Source organism: Symphalangus syndactylus, chromosome 6 (genome assembly GCF_028878055.3).
Source record: "Symphalangus syndactylus isolate Jambi chromosome 6, NHGRI_mSymSyn1-v2.1_pri, whole genome shotgun sequence".
In the NCBI taxonomy this organism is placed as follows: Eukaryota; Metazoa; Chordata; class Mammalia; order Primates; family Hylobatidae; genus Symphalangus; species Symphalangus syndactylus.
This window is the reverse complement of record NC_072428.2, coordinates 92,024,646-92,045,582: the sequence shown is the minus strand read 5'-3', so window position 1 is coordinate 92,045,582 and position 20,937 is coordinate 92,024,646. Positions and strand designations below refer to the sequence as shown.

General features: G+C 36.7%; 1 protein-coding gene across 14 annotated transcripts in view; it reads left to right on the top strand.

The window, feature by feature from the left end:
• PHTF2 (putative homeodomain transcription factor 2) overlaps window positions 1-20,937 on the top strand; it is a 153,603-nt gene that overhangs the window by 111,866 nt on the left and 20,800 nt on the right. For 12 of the 14 annotated variants that reach the window (XM_063641541.1, XM_055283437.2, XM_063641543.1 and 9 more), the window contains 3 exons: window positions 4,587-4,773; window positions 6,917-7,072; window positions 13,360-13,578. In XM_063641541.1, coding sequence (XP_063497611.1) covers window positions 4,587-4,773; window positions 6,917-7,072; window positions 13,360-13,578 — 562 coding nt within the window. The remainder of the gene's footprint in view (window positions 1-4,586; window positions 4,774-6,916; window positions 7,073-13,359; window positions 13,579-20,937) is intronic. The other 2 variants (XM_063641546.1, XM_055283443.2) reach the window with 1 other exon arrangement.

Below are 20,937 nucleotides of genomic sequence, written 5' to 3'. Positions count from 1 at the left end.
CACTAATAACAGCAGAGCCGGGAGGCCACCACTCTCGGGCCAGGGTTCTTTTCAACTGCTCCAAGCTTCTAGGGTTTTTTCCTTGCCGAGGGTGTTGCTAAGGGCACACTGTGCATGTCTAGGAAATATTGCTTCTATCATGGAATAAATAAAAGCAGTATAGAGATATATGTCTCCTGTTTTCAAGAAACTACTAGCCTTGCTGTCCAGGTGCCTGTGATTCATGGTATTTGGGTTGATCTAAGAAAATAGCATTAACTCTAGTTTTATGAAATGAATATTACATGCACGAATTGTAAATAACAGAAGGTAGATTTGTGTGTGTGTGTGTGTGTGCGCGCGCGTCTGTGTATATAATACTAAAAAGTATAATTTCTTCCTATATGGTAATACTTTAATTCCTAATATCAGCTTCTTTCTGCTTTCCATTTTTGATGAGGAATGGTGATTTCAGTATATATGTCTATTTTAAAATCAAAATGCTATTTATCTTGCATTCTGTTTATTTTTGTGCATGTTTTAAAGTTGACGCATAGAATTAACTTCTCTTTAAAAAATGTAAGTAGAATTTTACAATATTTGTTTTTTAAATAAGTCTCTCATCCCCACTGCCTTTACTGTATTTTTATTCCCTAAAACAAGGCAACAGGAGGAATTACTTAAACATCTAAGTCTCAGTAACCTGTGTTCCTTTTGATAAATTAATTTTACCAATACTGTCCCTTTGAGGTAGTTACTTTTGTTTATTAATGCCAACATGAGTCATATAGCAATCAGTGGTAAAACTAAACCTGCCTGGAGCAACCACAGTTTTTGACCCTCTTTACCTGCAATAATTGGAATTTAGCTCTCCTGCCATTTACACTCCAGCCTGGGAGACAGAGTGAGACCCTGTCTCTCTTAAAAACAAAACAAAACAAAACCACAGTTGTTTCTTGGTATCCATGGGAGATTGGTTCTGGGATACCTCCACCCACCACCACTCCCACCCCCCCCAGGATACCAACCTCTGAGGATGCTCAAGTCTCGTGTATAAATGGTATAATATTTGCATATAGCGCATGCATGTCCTCTCATTTACTTTAATCCTCTTTTAGTACCTAATAACAGTATAAATGTTATGTAAATCATTATTATACTGTATTGCTTAGGGAATAATGACAAGAAAAAAATGTCTGTACATGTTCAGTACAGATGCAAGCGTAGTAAGCCTACCTACATTTTCAATTTGAGGTTGATTGAATCCACAAATATGGAACCTGTGGATATGGAGGCCTGGTCGTGACCCACTTATTATCCTGCTTTCACCTTCTAGCTTTAGCATCTATAGATTATTCTTGCCCTAATTATTGTTATGATTCCCAAGTGGTTATTTTTCTAACTCCATCATTCTTTCTATATTTATTAGTTGGCATTCTGCTTTAAGGAGAAGTTTTCCTTTATTTATTTACTCATAGATTTCTATTTTATTCAATTTTTTATTGTCATTATTTATTTTGATGATCAGATCAACCTAATTTTGGCCATGGAACCCCTTTGAGCAATTAACCTTGCTATCTGACATACCTGTATCAGTCTTTGAGCATTTCCTTACTTTCTGGCACAACAAAATATTTTGGGTTCAACTTGTATTTCGTCTGTCCCAGCCTGGAATCAACTATTGTTTCAAGAAGAGTAGTATATAGAAACCAAAATGTGAGTTCAAGATATACTTGTTGCGGTTGGGGTGTTGTTAACCCCAGGCCTTTTCAGTGAGCACAGCTAGAAAATGTGTATTTGGCCCTTTACAATTATATTTATTTCTATAGCTATCCAGATATATTATACACCATCAATTTGCATTGATAGCTCCAATTCAAATACAATCCTGCAAGGTTCATTCTATTTCTTCTTTTTATATTTATATCTTCTTTCTCTATCAGTGAGAAAAATGTGATTCCCATTATCCTCAATATGTTTACTTATTCCATTAGTCGCCTTTGTATAGATCAACTTCTAACCCTGCCAGGCTGCACCTGGTATTTTTCTCTAATATTATCCCTAAATGGGCTTCCGTTATTGACTGTCACTGGGCTGCTTTTGCTGTCCCACTCCATTGATATTCTTGCAAGTGCTTTCATTACCAGCCACTGGCAGGCTGCCTCTGTTTGTAAACTCTGAGAGTAATACTTACATTTAGCATTTTTCTTTGGCCACTGCAGCTTAGTTTGCAACTTACCTCCATAGGGTTCATGAGAAGCATCAAATACCTACTACAGCTTAGTAAATTACTATTCTTGTCTCCTGAGAGTGTAACATGAACTTTGAGGAGATAGTGGGGAGAGAAACAACCCAGAGAATATTGGAAGGAAGCAGAGGTAAGGACAGGAGGAAGTGAGAGATAGCTGAAAGGTATCATATGGGATGAATGCTGCCGGTACTCTTTCCCCTGGTTTCACATAGTATTTACCCTGCCCTGTTAAGGAAAGAATACATTCTCCTTAGAAAAATGGTTAAAGCAACACTTATTACAGACTCAAAGACCCTTTTACTGGCCTACCCCCACCCCTCTACCGCCACCCTTTTTTTAACCCTATGGAGTCTGGTTCATTCTACACATTCCCAAATTTTCAGCCACTATTTCTACTTTGATTGCTGGCCTCCAGGCTCATGTTTTCATTTGCCTACTAACATTTCTCAGAGTGTTCCATCTTTCTTCCTAAATAAATTTCTCTTCTTGCATATACTGTCTGATTAATGGTTCTACCAACTTTTCCATCTTCTTTCACCTAATTTATCTCCCCTTTCCTCTCCCTTCTCAGCCCAGTCTGATTTTCATGAACCTTTATAAATACCTTTCCAGTACATTCTCTCTTCCTTATCTTTGAGTTTCTGACATTTTCAGGATATCAAGTAACTTAACTTCACTTGGTCTTTTTCCACATCTGCAGGTTGCACAGTGTTCAAGGGAGGGGTAAAGGAAACAATTAATAACTAATGTTTCTGTCACTTTCTTTCCCAGACAGAGAAAGTAACAAGTTTCCTCTGCGTCTTTTATTTTCTATTTTTTGCCCATTTTCCTCTCTGCTATAATTCATGTTCCTCCCTCTCTCCATCCTCTTTATCCTATGGCTTATTGTTCCCTTGGTCTCTCCATGCTTCTGAGGATCATACAGAAAGTAAAGGATCTGGAGATTTGGCTTTTCAGTCTTGCAAGTCTGTGGAGATGTGCTCTGAATGACTAAAAAGCATTGGAGCTCTGTAGAGCATATGGGAAATAATGGTCTTTCTGCCCCTTTAGGAACCTTGGAGAAGAAGGACAAAGAAGGAAAGGGGCGTGTTTGCATAAGACACAAACTTTCTAGGTTGATGAGTGTGTTAAAAAATCCTAACAGGCAGTTTCCCAGAGAGTGGGCAGTTTGAGGTAGTATGGAGAATATAATTAACTTAATAGTCAGAAGGTCTGTACTCTAGTGTGAGCTTTGCTTCTAACTGACTGCATGACCTTAAATAAGTCACTTAGACTGGTTCTTCTTTCTTGTTTCCAAAATGAGCATTTAGAATAGGTGAGTTTTAAGGTCCTGCTCAGTTCTAAAATACAGATTCCAATAGAACTCAGTAATTTAGTGTTAAAACTAGTGTGGGGTTTTTTGGTATGTGTGCATTTTTTTAAAACTTTCGGTTTTTGACCTAACTGAAGGCAATATACTATTTTTATTTTTCCTTACTTGCAAAATTGATACCTCTAACAAAAATTCAAGGGAATTTATTTAAATATAATTGCTTTAAAAATGTTTTATGATAGGCTTAATCTGCATTGAGCACATTTTAATTTTGTGTGGGACTAACTTTATATTTCTACTAACCGTTTCCTTTGGATAACTGTTCTTTCATCCATTGTAGTCTTTGAAGAGCACTCCTCAAGTGTTTGCCTGTTAGTAAAAAACATCTTATTTCCCATGTTGTATTTTATATGTTGAAAAAAAATTTATTCTTATAGATTCCTCAATTCTAGCCCTTTAGATATTTATAAGCTGCATGATTACTAATATCTTTTCCAGAGATTATTTCAGTGGGTGAAAGAGGTTACTTCTTTATTTTCTTTGTGTTGTTCTTTTTCATTTCTTCCATTATTTAGAAACTTATTTAAAATTTTCCTTTTTTTATATCTTTTTATGTTACAAAAGACCTGTGTCTTCATTGTATATTAAAATGAGTTGTATACTAAAAGGAATTTATCGAACTAAGTTAAACCATGAATTGCAACTTAACCTGACAATTAGATCATTTTTTAAATAAAACTTCAAAATATATTTTTAACCATAATAAAATGGGCAAAATTTTGTACTAAGAATTTTTGGATAAGTTAGGGCATGTCTCCTAGAATTGTTATCTGTAAGACCTCAAAACCTTTAAGCTGAAATAGGACATTAATTTACATGTTTATTTTAGGTGTTAGATATATTTCTAAATTATTATACAAATAGGATGGTCATTAAAATTTAGAGAAATAGCTATGTGATATAATTATTAACATTATAATTTCTATCAGTAACTATCCAAAATAAGCTAAGTCCAAACATTCTTCTGCATATTTTAATTTTTAGATCAAAGAAAGCGAAGAATTCAATTGATAAATCAACTGAAACTGACAATGGCTATGTATCCCTTGATGGGAAAAAGACTGTTAAAAGCAGTCAAGATGGAATACAAAACCATGAACCTCAGTGTGAAACTATTCGACCAGAAGAGACAGCCTGGAACACAGGAACACTGAGGAATGGTCCTAGCAAAGTACGTGTGATTTTTAAAATAGTTTGCCTGTGTGATTTTATATTAGCTAATGTGAAGTGACTTGGATATAGTAGTTGCCCTTGAACTAAGTATTTTCTCCAGAATTAATTCTGTGAGCCTTTATAACACTGATGAAACTGTAAATGAGATAAAGTGTTGTGATTAAACTTGATTGACAATATAATGTGACACCTTCTGAATTGATGGCTTCAGTTTTTCCAAAATGTTTTTTTTTGAGACAGGGTCTTACTCTGTTATCCAGGCTGGAGTGAGGTGATGCGATCTTGGCTCACAGCAGCCTCAGCCTCCCAGGCACAAACGATCTTCCCACCTTAGCCTCATGAGTAGCTAGAACTACAGGCATGCGCCACCATGCCCGGCTAATTTTTTTTGTTTGTTTTTTGTAGAGACAGGGCTTAGCCATGTTGCCCACGCTGGTCTCGAACTTCTGGACTCAAGCAATCCACCCACCTCAGCCTTCTAAAGTTCTAGGATTATAGGCGTGAGCCACTGTGGCTAGCCCCAAAATGTTAAAAGCACTTTATAATTTTCAGTTGTTGTTTGTTAAGCCTTACTTTTTCTTTCCCTATTTCTATGTATGTAAGAATTTGCACTAAGTGGAACATGCAAATAATTCAGAAAGCTGAACAAGGAAACCAGTTTTCCATTCATGTTCTCTATAAGAAGATATCTTGTTTTTCCTGCATTCATTACCTGTGGCGTCAACATACCTGTTTTGTTTTCTTTTATTTTGTTTTTAAACTGGAGAAAATCTTACTGGGGACATATTCGTTAAAGAGAACAATTATTTCTTTACTTTTCCAAAATAGACTCTGGTTTTATTGTAACAAAGCTTAATATGATGTCTTCTATTTCTCTGCTTCACTGAATTTTTTCTGGCTGAACAGTTTATTCTTTAGAAGCTGTTACAGTAAAAAAAATATAGAGAGAGTCAAAAGATGTTACCTCTGTTACATTTGGGAATGTGAGCATGAACATATTGTGTTGAGGAAAATAAAGAAAAGAGTATTCTCTAATTTTGGGTAAACTGTATGTTACTACTTGAACGTTCATGTATTTTCAGTACCAGTAGCCATAGAAGAGCATGGCCTGCAATGAATGTAGTCCCTTACTCTGATTTTAGATTTTTTTCAGCATTTAGCTCTGATAATGTGAGCCTGTCATCACTGTTCTTCAGCAGATAAATTTTCAGTCATACGCTTTCAAACACGTTTTCAGGCTTGTATTAATATTACCTAGTAAAGTTGTATGAGGAACATCAAAATATCAATAAAACGTATGCTCTAGAGTCATTTAATTTCATAATTTCTAAACTCTGGATATCTTTTACAAATTGATGTGTGTAGAATGTTGTCTGACATGTGCACACATGCAGTTGCTATTTACTTCCTCTTATCCTGTAAATCGTTATTAAATTAGTGGTGGGTCTTAAAATTGATGGCTTTTTCAGTTTGAAAAAATAGTATAATATGTTCTTTCACCTTTTTTAAGTGGTCTCTGTTCTGCTTTTCTCCTGTTTATATTCTTTTTTTTTTTTTTTTTTGAGACATGGTCTCACTATGTTGCCCAGGCTGGAGTTCAGTGGTGCGGTTATAGCTCACTGCAGCCTAAAACTCCTGTGCTCAAGTGATCCTCTCACCTCACTCTCCCGAATAGCTAGGAGTACAGGTGTGCACTGCTATGCCTGGCTGATTTTTTATTTTTATTTTTTAAGAGACTGAGTTTCGCTATGTTGCCCAGGCTGGTCTCGAACCCCTGGCCTCAAACAGTCCTCCCACCTCACCCTCCCAAAGTGCTGGGATTACAGGCTTGAGCCACTGTGCCTGGCATATTTCTTATTTTTGGATGCTGTTTCAGATCCTTTTATGAACAGAAATATTACAGGATAATATTTGACAAATGGCTATTGAAGTACTTTTAAAAGTGAAAATGCTTTAAAAGTATAGTCACTGATTTAAGATATTTTTTCAGAAAATCAGGTAATACTAATTAGTTACTTTGTGATAGTTGAGGATATTTTGAAGTTATGTGTATATCTATATGTGTAATTTCAAATTTCATAGTTTAAAAGCTAAAAGGTTTAGAAATTACCTGTAATCCTCTTTGTGTACTCCCAACTTAGGATACCCAAAGGACGATAACAAATGTCTCTGATGAAGTCTCCAGTGAGGAAGGTCCTGAAACAGGATACTCATTACGTCGTCATGTGGACAGGACTTCTGAAAGCGTTCTTCGGAATAGAAAGTCACACCATTATAAGAAACATTACCCTAATGAGGTATATACTTTGTCCTTAAGTGTATACATACGTATCTATTTTGTATGTTACTAATTTATAACTTTTCAACAATTAAAAATTGTTGAAATAAATATTTCACATTATTATCAATATTTATTATTGTCGTGTGATCTGGATTTATAAAATAGCAGTTTTAGGTTTATGTATTGCACATGTATGGATAGATAGCCACACATTTGAGCTCATTTTGTGCATTATCTTTGAAGACTCATACATTGTTTGTTGTTTGTTTTTAAAGAAGAACATTCTGGAGAGAGAATCTGCAAACTCCCATGTTCACCTTCTCCACAGTTTGAAAGGCTTTATACATTTGATCATAGCAAAGTTATTTTAAGTAACTTCCTTCATATTGCTGTCACCAGTTATTAAGTCCCTATACTTCAAAATTCAGTTCTTTTTTCTTTGTTTCTATTTTTCCTTATTAATCTTTATTTTCTCTAAACTCTTTTCAACTATATCATATCTCTTGAGCTTAAAATTATTTAAATAAAGAATTTCATTCAATTGTATTTTCAGTTTCTAATCTAAGGGTAGAATATTTGGCTTTAAGGCAAATAAATTACACTGTTTATCACTTTTTTATAAACATTACCTTCTACTCTTTTTGAGCTGTGTTAGTATTTTTTTCCTTGATGGTTTTGGGTTAAACTTGTAAAAAAACACATGTTACGCTGTGCTGGAATATGATTGCCTTCAGAGTATTAAGATTAGAAGAGTTACTATTCTTTGCACACTCTTCTTTGTGGTTGTATCTCTGGTTAATCTTTCTGGTGATTGTGGTTTTGTTTCTTTTCCCAGTGGTTGCCATACAGACACTAATGCCAGTGTGTCTGCTCCATTGCCTCTTCACCCACATCATTTGATGTAGTGTCTTTTGTTCCTAAACCAGATAACCAAGCTTGTAAAATTTTGTCTTACCTTATGTACTGTTAGAAGTCAGTTGGTGCTGGAAGGGAGGTGGAGGGCTGTTTGACCCCTCTCCCAGAATAAATTATTTGGCAGTAGCAGTATTTTTCTCACTCCATGATCTTTGCTCTTGTTGGTTTGCAACTGTATTTTAAACGATTGAGGTTCTTGAAGGGCAGAACATTAATCTACCTATTAACTTTTAAATTAAAAGGTTGTTTAAAATCTTGATTTCCAGCTAAGGCTGATAGTAAGCATTGATTTACATCTTTTTTAATGATATAAGAAATTACATAAACATAAAATATGGCTATAAAATTCTTCATCTATAAAGTGAAGAATGTAGACTAGGTGATATTTCAAAAGCTGCATTCAGTTCTCAAAAATTTTTACTCTTAAACCAGCTTTAAAGGGCTTTTCTAAAAAAAAAAGCAAAATAAAGCCTCCTTTGAATAAATAAAATGGAAACAGAAGATTTGTAATGCTCTTTTGCATTTTTATTTATAAATTTAAATTTATTTTATAAATTACTGTACTCTCTTCAAATTGCTAGTAATGTTTTTTCTTTAAGTGTGAGGCATGAAAAAATCATTTGGACCGACCCAAACACAGTGAGCAAGCATCTCTAGCACCTAGATTGTGCCATTTATCACTAAATAACCAAAACCAAAAAAAAACAAAAATGAAACAACTTCTTGAATAAGTGGCTGATTCCTGATTGTCGTTTGTTGCAGGAAATATACAAAATGACTGTGGAACCTCTTATAATATGATAGAGGGCAAGGAAGCTATCAAAGACTACCAAGGTCTTTTCAGAAAGACTTGGGAGCCAAAGATAGAATACTTTGAACTTTAATTTTTCTTGATAAAAGTATTCCAATGATAAATGAAAAAGAAAATTCTTTGGGGAAGTATTTTGTGCATGGATGGGATTGGTGGGCTTTATTGTAAGATAATGGGTCAGGAACCTAGCCATTTGTTGTAAGCCTCCCAGACGGCGATATCTATAGATAAACTTTTTAGAGGCATCTATTTTTTAGGGAAGACTCATCCAGTCTTCTGGTGGGATGGGGGTAGTAGATAATAAAACAGGCTGCTCTGGTGTTTGGCACCAAGGGAACTGAGGATGAGATGGGAATCTTGCCATTTAATGTGTAGACTTTCATTTAATCCCCGTTTTTTTGCCTTTTTCTACTGTCTACTGTGTCTGGTTGACTTCTTCCGGTGTTCCGTTGGGAGGAATTACTTGGTTATCTGGGATGCAGGAGGCGTCCTAGGGAACTGACAGCTTCCTTTAAGTGTTTCTTCTGTTACCTACTCTGTCCTGCTTTGTTCAACTTTACAAATATTGTTCAATTTTTACTCCCAATTGTAAGTTAGCTTTTCATCTCAGAAAGGTGACATTTGATGAGAAGCGTAATGAAGAAACCATGGGCTTGGAGTTAGATTATTTAAATGAATTTGGGAAAATTATTTAACTTCTGAGTTTTAAAACAATTTTCCTTCCACCCCCCAAAAAAACATTTATAAGTCCGTATTCCCTTCAAATAAATACTATGTGTTCTCTAAATCTGATTATATGTTCAGTTTTAGGCGTCTAAAGATTTGACATGATGAGCAGTACAAACCAAAACAAATGTGTTTTAACTTGAACTGTTCAATTCTAAATTTTTCTTTTTTTAGACTTTATTTGGCAATTTGTAGTGATATTCACTATTAATCACACAAATATTGTAGGTAAAATTCTATTTGAAATGTAGGCAATTATAGGCAATAGTTTTTAGGGTTTTTTTTTTTTTTTTTTTTGAGACAGAGTTTCACTCTCCTTGCCCAGGCTGGAGTGCAGTGGCGCCATCTTGGCTCACAGCAACCTCCGCCTCCCGGGTTCAAGTGATTCTCCTGCCTCAGCTAATTTTTGTATTTTATTAGAGATGGGGTTTCACCCTGTTGGCTAGGCTGGTCTTGATCCACCCACCTGGACCTCCCAAAGTGTTGGGATTATAGGCGTGAGCCACCACTCGCAGTCAGAGTTTTAAATGTATAAAATGACACACTTGGCCAGGTGCGGTGCTAAAGCCTGTAATCCCAGCACTTTGGGAGGCTGGGGCGGGCGGATCACGAGGTCAAGAGATCAAGACCATCCTGGCCAACATGGTGAAACCCTATGTCTACGAAAAATACAAAAATCAGCTGGTTGTTGTGGCACGTGCGTGTAGTCCCAGACACTTGGGAGGCTGTGGCAGGAGAATCACTTGAACCCAGGAAGCAGAGGTTGCAGTGAGCCGAGATCATGCCACTGCACTCCAGCCTGGCGACAGAGTGAGACTCCATCTCAAAAAAAAACAAAAACAAAAACCCACTTACTAATCTGCATTTGGCAAAAAACACTTCTAAAGAATTATAGATATTTTCTTAATCCTGAAATCATTAATTAGTTTCCGTTAAAGTCATCAGGCCTTTAATCCTGATTAGCAAGTCTGCATCGGACGTTATATATAATAAACTATCTTTATCACAAATTTTAAATTAGCAATTATTAAAAGCTTAATGCGTTCTGTGCCTTGCTAATGAAAACTGGTGACATGAGAGAAACTGAAATATTTTTGGAGTGCTGTTTATAAAACAAAGCAGAGTGATTTTTGTCCTCTTTTTCTTTCTATATTTGTTTTTACTTATTAATCATTTTCTTCTCTTTTAAAAGTTTTTCTTTTTACTTCTTTCTAAATAAACAGCCCTCCTCCCACAAACACTCTATTAACACACTGTAGATTCACAGTCCCCATTCTAATATCAGTAGATTAATTATTAATAATGTATCTCATTCACTCAAGGTATTTTGTTACCTGTGGTAAGGAGATGGCCAAAAAAAAAAAAATCTGTCTTTTGTGGACTTGTAGTATATTGAGATTTACAATCTATTTGAGAATATTAAACACATGAATATTTAATTAAGACAGACAATGTTGGCCGCACATGCAGTGGCTCACACCTGTAATCCCAGCACTTTGGGAGGCTGAGGTGGGCGGATCCCTTGAGCTCAGAAGTTAGAGACCCGCCTGTGCAACATGGCGAAACCCCATCTCTCAAAAAAAAAAAAAAACAAAAAAAACAAAGTACAAAATTTAGCCAGGCGTGGTGGTACACGAATGTAGTCCTGCTTCAAAAAAAAGAGGCCAGTGCCATGGCTCACCCCTGTAATCCCTGCACTTTGGGAGGCTGAGGTGGGCTGATCACTTGAGGTCACGAGTTCTAGACCAATCTGGCCAACATGGTAAAACCCCATCTCTACTGAAAATATAAAAATTAGCCTGGTGTGGTGGTGGGCTCCTGTAGTCCTAGCTACTCAGGAGGCTGAGGCAGGAGAATTGCTTGAACCCAGGAGGTGGAGGTTGCTGTGAGCTGAAATAGTGTTGCTGCACTCCAGCCTGGGTGACAGAGTGAGACGCCATCTCAAAAAAAAAAAAAAAATACATATATATACACACACACACACACACACACACACACACACAGAGAGAGAGAGATTGTGGAAAGCAGTGCAAAATTTATTGTCAAATGAATATAAATAATAACACTTCAGGCCGGGCTTGGTGGCTCATGCCTGTAATCACGATACTTTCGGGGGCCAAGGTATGTAGATCACCTGAGGTCAGGAGTTCAAGACCAGCCTGGCCAACATGGTGAAACCCCATCTCTACTAAAAATATAAAAATTAGCCAGTTGCAGTGGCATATGTCTGTAACCCCAGCTACTCGGGAGGCTGAGGCAGGAGAATCACTTGAACCTGGGAGGTGGAAGTTGTGAGTGAAGATCGCCTGCCGCTGCACTCCAGCCTGGGCGACAGAGTGAGCCTCCGTCTCAAAAAATAATAATAACTCACTTCAGGGACAAAGTGATCACTCTAGGTAGGTGGCTTTAAGGTAGCATTTGTTGAGCCCCTGCTTTGTGCCAGGTTTGTATTCAAAGTTCCCATGCTCATTTAATTTTTAACAGCTTTTTAAAGGAGTGCAGGATTAATGATAAGAGGTAGGAGCATAATTAAGGCCTAGGGTAGAACATAATCAAAGCAAAGAACAAGCCATGCTTAGGGGCTCGGAAGTAGCCTGCTGTCACTGGAGTAAAAGGTTGTGGTATGTAGTGGAAGACAAGGTCAAAAAGTAGCACATATGAAGATGAGCATGCTAGGTGAAGGAATTGGAACTTTCTCCAGGAGAGCAGTGAGAAGCCAAGGAAAGATTTTGACTAGAGGAGTCAAAGAACAGCTGTGCTTTAGGAAGGTTAATCTGGAAAGAAGAGGAAGGCCTTTTAGGCAAAGATCAATTAGGAGGTGCTTATAGCAATGAAGGTATAAATGGTAAAGTCTGAAGTCGGCGATAGCACAGGAAAGACAAAAGGATAAATGCATTTTAAAGGTACATGACAAATCTAGTCACAGAGGACAGCCAAAAAAAAAAAAAATTTGAAGATACGTGGCCATAAGGATGGCTATGACCATGATTTATTCAGTAAAAGTTTTTAAATTAATTTAAATCAAAATTTTACTCATCTTTATTTTGTACATTGCAAACTCCCAGAATAAAGTAAACTGATTAGAAATTATTTAACTTGTTTTAATTTTTTACTTTTATACCACAGATTATCTCAAGAACATGAGTTGGCAATTACCTTCTTGGTTTAGATATTAATTTTATGTTGATTTCACTTCCATTTGTGAAACAAAAACAGTAGATAAATCTACTCTTGCTTAAAAAAAAAAAAGACTAGAATAAGAAAATACAGTCATTCCTGGGTATCCACGTGGGATTGGTAGATATCCAGCCCTTCTATAAATACCAAAATCCAAGGATTCTCAAGTCTCACAGTCAGCCTTGTGGAACCTGATGACACATAAAGTCAGCCCTCGCCCTCCATTTCTCCAAAACTGTGGGTTCTGCATCTCAGGAATATTGTATTTTCTATCTGCAGATGTGGAATGCATAGATATGGAAGGCCAGTGGTATCGCCATTAATAACATCAATTAAAGTCAGTTAATGTTCACCGTGCAGACTGTATGAACTTAGACTACTCTCTCTGCCTACCTGAGTTGTGAACTTCATATAAAATTTAAGAGAAAATAGATACAACCCTTGTATGCAAAGTAATATCTGAGCTGAAATATGAAATCAAATAAATTTTGATGTGAGGGTATTTTTTTACTGAACAAAAACTAATATATTTTGTAATGTTTTGCTGTCTCACTATCTTTTGAGGGTGTATTTGTTGTTTTAGCAAAAAGTATCAATATATGGGTTCTGATAGTATCCTCTGAGTGGAAAGAGTACATAAATTGTATTAATGTCAAAGAATATCTTGATTTCAGGATGCCCCTAAATCGGGTACTAGTTGCAGCTCTCGCTGTTCAAGTTCCAGACAGGATTCTGAGAGTGCAAGGCCAGAATCTGAAACAGAAGATGTGTTATGGGAAGACTTGTTACATTGTGCAGAATGCCATTCATCTTGTACCAGTGAGACAGATGTGGAAAATCCTCAGATTAATCCATGTGTGAAAAAAGAATATAGAGACGACCCTTTTCATCAGGTTGGTTTATGGTTTTGGCTTATGTGGAGCTATCAGTCAAGCTCCTTTGAATTTATGTTCAGATTTTACAGAGGTGAAGGAAAAGCTTACATTCAAGCTTATATTTCTATAATTTTTTTTCTTTTTATGTGAACTGTGGTCTGGCTTCATCAAAACATAGAATCTCCCTCAGCACTTATATTGTGGTTATGTGTGTTCCTGAAAAGTTATTGGTAACTGGAGTTTTGTAAGTCAAATCGTGTGTTAGGTGCATTAGTACTTTCTTACTCACCATACTTTGTGGCCAGATGCATGTACACCTTGGTCTAAACTCCACCTATAAGATTATATTCACAAATCTACATCTCATGAATATCAAATTTGTATCTCCAAGTGCCCATAGTAATGCTATCCAATGGAAATATTATAAGAGTCAGATATATAATTTTAAATTTTTTGGTAGCCTCATTAAATTTTTTTTAAAGGGGAAATTCAAATATGTTTTATTTAGCCCATTCAAAATATCACTTTAACATATAACTAATATGAAAAAATTAATGAAATATTTTACATTTTTACTACTAAATCTTCAAAATCCAGTGTAAACACATAGAGCACATCTCATTTTGGACTAGCCACATTTCTTTCTTTCTTTTTTTTTTTTTTTTTTTTTTGAGATGGAGTCTCTCACTCTTGTCACCCAGGCTGGAGTACAATGGCACAATCTCGACTCACTGCAGCCTTCGCCTCCCAGGTTCCAGCGATTCTCCTGCCTCAGCCTCCTGAGTAGCAGGGATTACAGGCACCCGCCATCACACCCGGCTAATTTTTATATTATTAGTAGAGACAGGCTTTCACCATGTTGGCCAGGCTGGTCTTGAACTCCTGACCTCAAGTGATTCTCCCACCTCAGCCTCCCAAAGTGCTGGGATTACAGGTGTAAGCCACCCTGCCCAGCTGGACTAGCCACATTTCAAATGCTGAATAGCCACATGTGAGGAGGGTGCTATATTGGACAGCACAATTTTATAGGATATCTTTATTTGAATGTCCCACCAATACGTCAAATTTAGCCAGTCCTCCCTCATAAATCTGTTTTTCTTATTCCATTCAAAATTTTGGTGAATGACATCTCCATTCATCTACTCACTAGTCCAGAAACTTGGTGGTCATTTAAAATTCTCACTCTTCTTCACCTTATCTCTCTTATCCAACTCTTTATCTAATCCTGTCAAACCAAGTAAAGTCAGAAAACTAGAGAAAAAAAAGAGAACTTTCAATCTGATAAAAGGGTGATGCATAGCCATCAAAGAACCTTCTGCTATAGCAATACCAGAGGCTGGGTGGCTTAAGCAACAGACATTTATTTCTCACAGTTCTGAGGCCTAGAAGTCCAAGATCAGGGTGCCAGCATGATTGGTTCTTGGTAAAGGTTCTCTTCCTGGTTTACAACAGCTATCTTATCCTTGTATCCTTACATGGTGGAAATGAGGGAGCTCTGATCTCTTTACCTCTGTCTGGTTTTGGTTGGACTTAGACTGATTTAAAGTCCATATTAAAGAGCAAAATATCAAGAATAGCAAAAACAATTTTGAAGAACAACAGGGATCTTTCCCTACTGGATATAAAAATTTACTTTCAATTTAATACTCTTAGTATAGTATAGACATATAAACATATATACCAATGGAACAGAATAGAAAACTCAGAAATAGACATTTGTTTATAATGGATCACTAATACGTGACAATAAGTGGCATTACAAATCAGTAGAAAAAGAACGGACTATGGTTGTGAGTCAAATGATTATACACTTGAAAATTTATTCCAAATAGTTTCTAAAGGTGAAAAGCGAAACTTTAAAGCATTTAGAAGAAAATACAGGAGAAAAATCTTTGTTATTTCAGGTTAGAGAAGAATTTTTAAAAACAAGATATAAAAAGCACAAACAAAAATGGAGAGATAAATTTGAATATTTTAAGATTTAAAACTTTGGGCGTGTTAAAAGATGAGGCACAGGCTGGGAGAAGATATTTCCAATACATTAACTATCACAGTGTTACTGCATACAGGACATAAAGAACTCCTACAGATGAATAAGTAAAAGACAAATGACTCAATAGAAAAATAAAAGGATGTGAACAGGCAACTCCCCTGATGGCTAATAAAATATAAGTGAAGATGGTCAGCCTTGCTATTAGTTAGGGAAATGTAAATTAGAACAGTTAGATACTATTTAATATTGATCAAATTGTCAACATTTAAAACCTGATAAATTTCAATGTTGGCAAGAATGTGAAGAGAGAACTCTTTAATACTGATGTTTGTTTGTACAGCTACTTTGAAGAGCAGTTTGTCATTATATAGTAAAATTGAAGTTCTATATATTCTAGGACCCTTTCATTCCACTTTAGAATGAAACTTTGGAAGATAGACACTATCATTGCATTGTACATGATAGTGAAAGTTGAAAATATAATAGCTAATAATAGTGGAATTAATAAATAATGTTATGATAAAACAATATACAGCAGTGAAATTGAATGAACTCGGCTGCATATATCAACATGAATAAGTTTTTGAATATAATTTTGAATGAAAAAGGCAAGCTGCCTTTACTTTAAATAGCCCTGTCTCTACTAAAAATACAAAAATTAGCCAGGTGTGGTGACAGGCGCCTGTAATCCCAGCTACTCTGGAGGCTGAGGCATAAAAATCACTTGAACCTGGGAGGCAGGGCTTAGCAGTGAGCTGAGATGGTGCCATTGCACTCCAGCCTGAGCAACAGAGCAAGACTGTGTCTCAAAAATAAAATAAAAAATAAAAAGGATGGCTATGAATGTTTAGAAAAAACAAAGTAATTAGATAGGGAAATTGAGCTGGAGTGTTTTGGTGTTTACTCCCTAATATATGAGATATTTGAAAACATTGATATATACAGGAGAAAACCAGTAGGGAAGAATCAAAGAGATACGGGAGAAAATGTTGACTGGTGGAATGACGTTTCTTAGGATTCTGGAGGGGAATCATAATCAGGAAGCTTAGCATTTGACAGGAAGAGGAAAACATCCTCAGCTGAGATAGGAGGATAAGGATGAGTGCATGCAGCAAGCAAGATGGTAAGAGAGTTATTGCCTGATGATCTCTTTTCTGTGAAGTGCAAGAGTCCAAGGGATCTACTGGCGGTAAGGGAGATGATACAAGAGGAGGCTTTTGGATGGTGGTGAAGGCTTTAAGTTACCATTTGTGGAGAATGGAGAAAGGGGACAGAGAAAGGGAGAGAGAGAGAAAGAGGAAGAGAGAGAGAGAGAGAGAGTGTGTGTGTGTGTGTGTGTGTGTGTGTGTGTTCAAGCCAATGAACACATCGAAACAATCATACTGCCTTGCCACATTGTTGAGGGTCCAGCTGGAATCTGAAACCATGAATTTGTAATTGCCTATTCTACACAGCTATGTGATGTTTTCTGGAATGTAGTTGTTACTGTATCTGACATTTAATAAGCATTTACTTATGCCACACACTGTGCAAAGTAATCTAGTTGCATTATTTCATGTATTTAACCTTTACAACCTGTGGTAATGTAATTTATTTTCATTTTATATTGCTCAGAGTTGAGTAATGTGCCCAAAGTCACACAGAGTAAGTGCTCAATAATAGTTGCCACGCCTGTAATCCCAGCACTTTGGGAGGCCGAGGCGGGTGGATCACAAGGTTAGGAGATCGAGGTCATCCTGGCTAACATGGTGAAACCCCATCTCTACTAAAAATACAAAAAATTAGCCGGGCATGGTGGCGGGCACCTGTAGTCCCAGCTACTCGGGAGGCTGAGGCAGGAGAATGGCGTGAACCCGGAGGCAGAGTTTGCAGTGAGCCGAGATCGCGCCACTGCACTCCAGCCTGGGCAACAGAGCGAGACTCCATCTCAAAATAATAATAATAATAAAATAGATAAATAAATAGTTGCTCTTCAAGGAACAGGAGAGGGGATGATTGAAATGGTGGGTCTGGTGGCAGTCTAGTCATTAAATTGTTAGATTGAGAAGGAAGTGAAATCAGGAAGGGACTGATAAATTTAAGGATAGGTGTGTTCAAGGGAACAAGTGTTTCAGAATTGGAAGTTTCGAGAGACCAGGTAAGATGGGAAGTTGTAGTAGCTTCCTTTCAGAAGTAGAGCAGTTCCGTATGGTGACAAGGTCTAGGGTGTGGCTGTGGGAGTAGTTTAGCGTCCTTGGGATTGAAGAAATGAAAAAACTGAACAATCCATGAAAGCATAGGGTGTTGAGTGAGTCATCTGCATATTCATTTAAGTCACTGAGACTAACAACTGGAGTTAAGATTGAGGGAAATGCCTGTGAGCTACTTTCCCAGAGATAACTATAAGCAGCATAAAAGCAGGGACCATGTGTGTTTTTTTTTTTTTGCTCAGTGTTGTATCACACAGCGTGAGGTACACAGTAGGTATTTAATAAATATTGAATGCCTGAAACAAAATTAAATTTTTTCAAAACATGCCAATTAGGCCTTTCTTAAATGATTTAAAAAATTGTTTTATAATGTCTGCGCAGAGTAAATTGCCCCTAAGTCTGTCACATCAGTCAGCTACCTTTTTGGTAAGATAAAATTTGTTAATGCTCTACTCTGTATATCTAACTATGGTATCCTAGGCTTATATTGGTTTTGCTTTTAGATTAAAGACTTGATCTTACACAGATTTTTAATTCTCAGGTTTCAAAAAATAAGCTCATGCTTTTAGTTTTACTAGTAGCTAAGTAATGGAAATTAGCTCCCTTTTACTAAAAAGCTACTAGTTTTTTTGTTATTTAACCAGTCTGTTAGGTTTGGAAGACCTTTTTCTGCCTACTATACAGATGGAAAAATCCCTTCTCATGAAAAAACACTGAGCATTTGAATTAGTATGTTCTAATCAGAATATTCCCAAATGTGTATCTTTGTTTCATTGTTTCATTTTGTTTGTAAATAGTAATTGAAACATTTCCACAGGAGAAAATTTTTCTCCTCTAGTCCTCCTCTATAGCTGAATATATACTAAAATATAAAGCTATATTCAGCTGAAATTCAGTTTTTAGTAAGTGTAAAGCTTTAAATGGCTGCATTCCCACAGTTGGAAACACGAGTATGTGGTTGTCATGGTGAATTTATTTGAAATAAAACATGCCACCATTTAAGCATTAGGGTGTTCAGGTAGTTTTGAATGAACAAGGAGCAAAGCAGTTGAGATTTTAAATGAGGATAAAGTATAATCGTTTTAGAAGTTCTAAATTTTTGGATCTGTGATGCTGTCTCCAAAGGAAAAAAAAACTTTTTAAGTTCTAAATTTTAGTTTGAAAACATATATAGCGGCCGGGCACGGTGGCTCACGCCTGTAATCCCAGCTTGGGAGGCCAAGGCGGGTGGATTACTTGAGGTCAGGAGTTCGAGTCCAGCCTGGCAACATGGTGAAACTCCATCTCTATTAAAAATACAAAAATTAGTTGGGCATGGTGGTGGGCACCTGTAATCCCAGCTGCTCAGGAGGCTGAGGCATGAGCATTGCTTGAACCCGGGAGGTGAAGATTTCAGTTAGCCAAGAACTGCACTCCAGCCTGGACAGTAGAGCCCAACAGCCTCAAAAAAAAAAAAAAAGAAAAAAGAAAAAAGAAAATGTATTTAGAGTAACTTATGTGATAAAATTATAAAATGAAATTATTTGCTCTGATGTTTTCCCTGAACGTTTTAAAAAAATATTTCATGTGATGCTATTCTCCACACTGCAGACATGATTCAACAAGACTGTTTTTCAATGTACATTTCACACACACACACACACACACACACACACACAGAGAAATATAGCAGTGTTTTTTATTTATTTTTTCAAGTTTCTACACACAACATTGAACATGTAATTAACTCTTTATTTTTTTTTTAGACGGAGTCTCACTCTGTCGCCCAGGCTGGAGTGCAGTGGCGCGATCTCGGCTCACTGCAAGCTCCGTCTCCCGGATTCACGCCATTCTCTTGCCTCAGCCTCCCCAGTACCTGGGACTACAGGCGCCCGCCACCACGCCTGGCTAATTTCTTTTTGTATTTTTAGTGGAGACGGGGTTTCACCGTGTTAGCCAGGATGGCTACGATCTCCTGACCTCGTGATCCGCCCACCTCGGCCTCCCAAAGTGCTGGGATTACAGGCGTGAGCCACCGCGCCCGGCGTAATTAACTCTTAAAATTCACCAGTTTCTAATTGCTGTCTTCTCTTTTGCCTTTTGGCTTTCTAGAAATAATATAATATCAGATGCTGGATAGAGTAATTGGCAAGGTAGCTAGATGTAAAAGGAGTGCTTTGGGAGGACGATGAGAATGTCCTGATTTCCTATTTCTGTCTCTAGATGGGCTTTCTTGGTATTAATATTCCTTTCTTCATGTAATTAGGAAGACCTTAATTCACTATTCCAGACTGAGAGTTTAAAAATGTCTGTAAATCAGTGGTTGAAATCTGTTGGCTCTCAAGTTTAAACTTCATCCCTTTTAGCTTCTTGCACTTCCTGTTTCTGGCTTTTTGGTTTTGTTATGCTTAACCATTATAAAATTTCTAGTGAAAGTTTGATACATATTTTGGTACAGATTATTTATTTCCCAAAACAGAATATTTTGTCTGGAGATAAATGAGGAAATAACATTTGAGAAATTAAGTTGGTAGTTAATAACTAGTATCTTAGCACTCTTCAGGACCTCAAGTAGTGAAATGTATACCATGAAAGTTAAAGTATATTAAAATCCTTTATCTCTGGAAAAGATAAAAATTTTTCACCTCTGTTTTTTTACATTATTGAATTATTATTATTCAACTTTAGTTGAAATTAATCAATGCAACTTTACTCCCCCTAGAGGAAAGTGTTAAAAGTTTAAGAAACTTTTTTTTTTACCATATTTTAAATCACATTTTTGTCCTCTAAAGAATAAATGTACCTAGAGTAGATTCTTCTGTTCATTGTTAGAAGTTATATTTAATGAAATATTTTATAAAATTTGAGGTTGCTACGAATGCCAAAACTATCGTTTTTAGAAAATGTGGGAAGTGGCCAGACACCGTGGCTCACGCCTGTAATCCCAGCACTTTGGGAGGCTTAGGTGGGCAGATCACAAGGTCAGGAGTTCAAGACCAACCTGGTCAACATGGTGAAACCCCATCTCTACAAAAATTAAAAAATTAGCTTGGCATGGTGGTGGGCGCCTATAGTCCCAGCTACTTGGGAGGCTGAGGCAGGAGAATCACTTGAACCTGGGAGGCGGAGGTTGCAGTGAGCTGAGATCGCACCATTGCACTCCAGCCTGAGTAACAGAGCAAGACTCTGTCTCAAAAAACAAAATGTGGGAAGTAT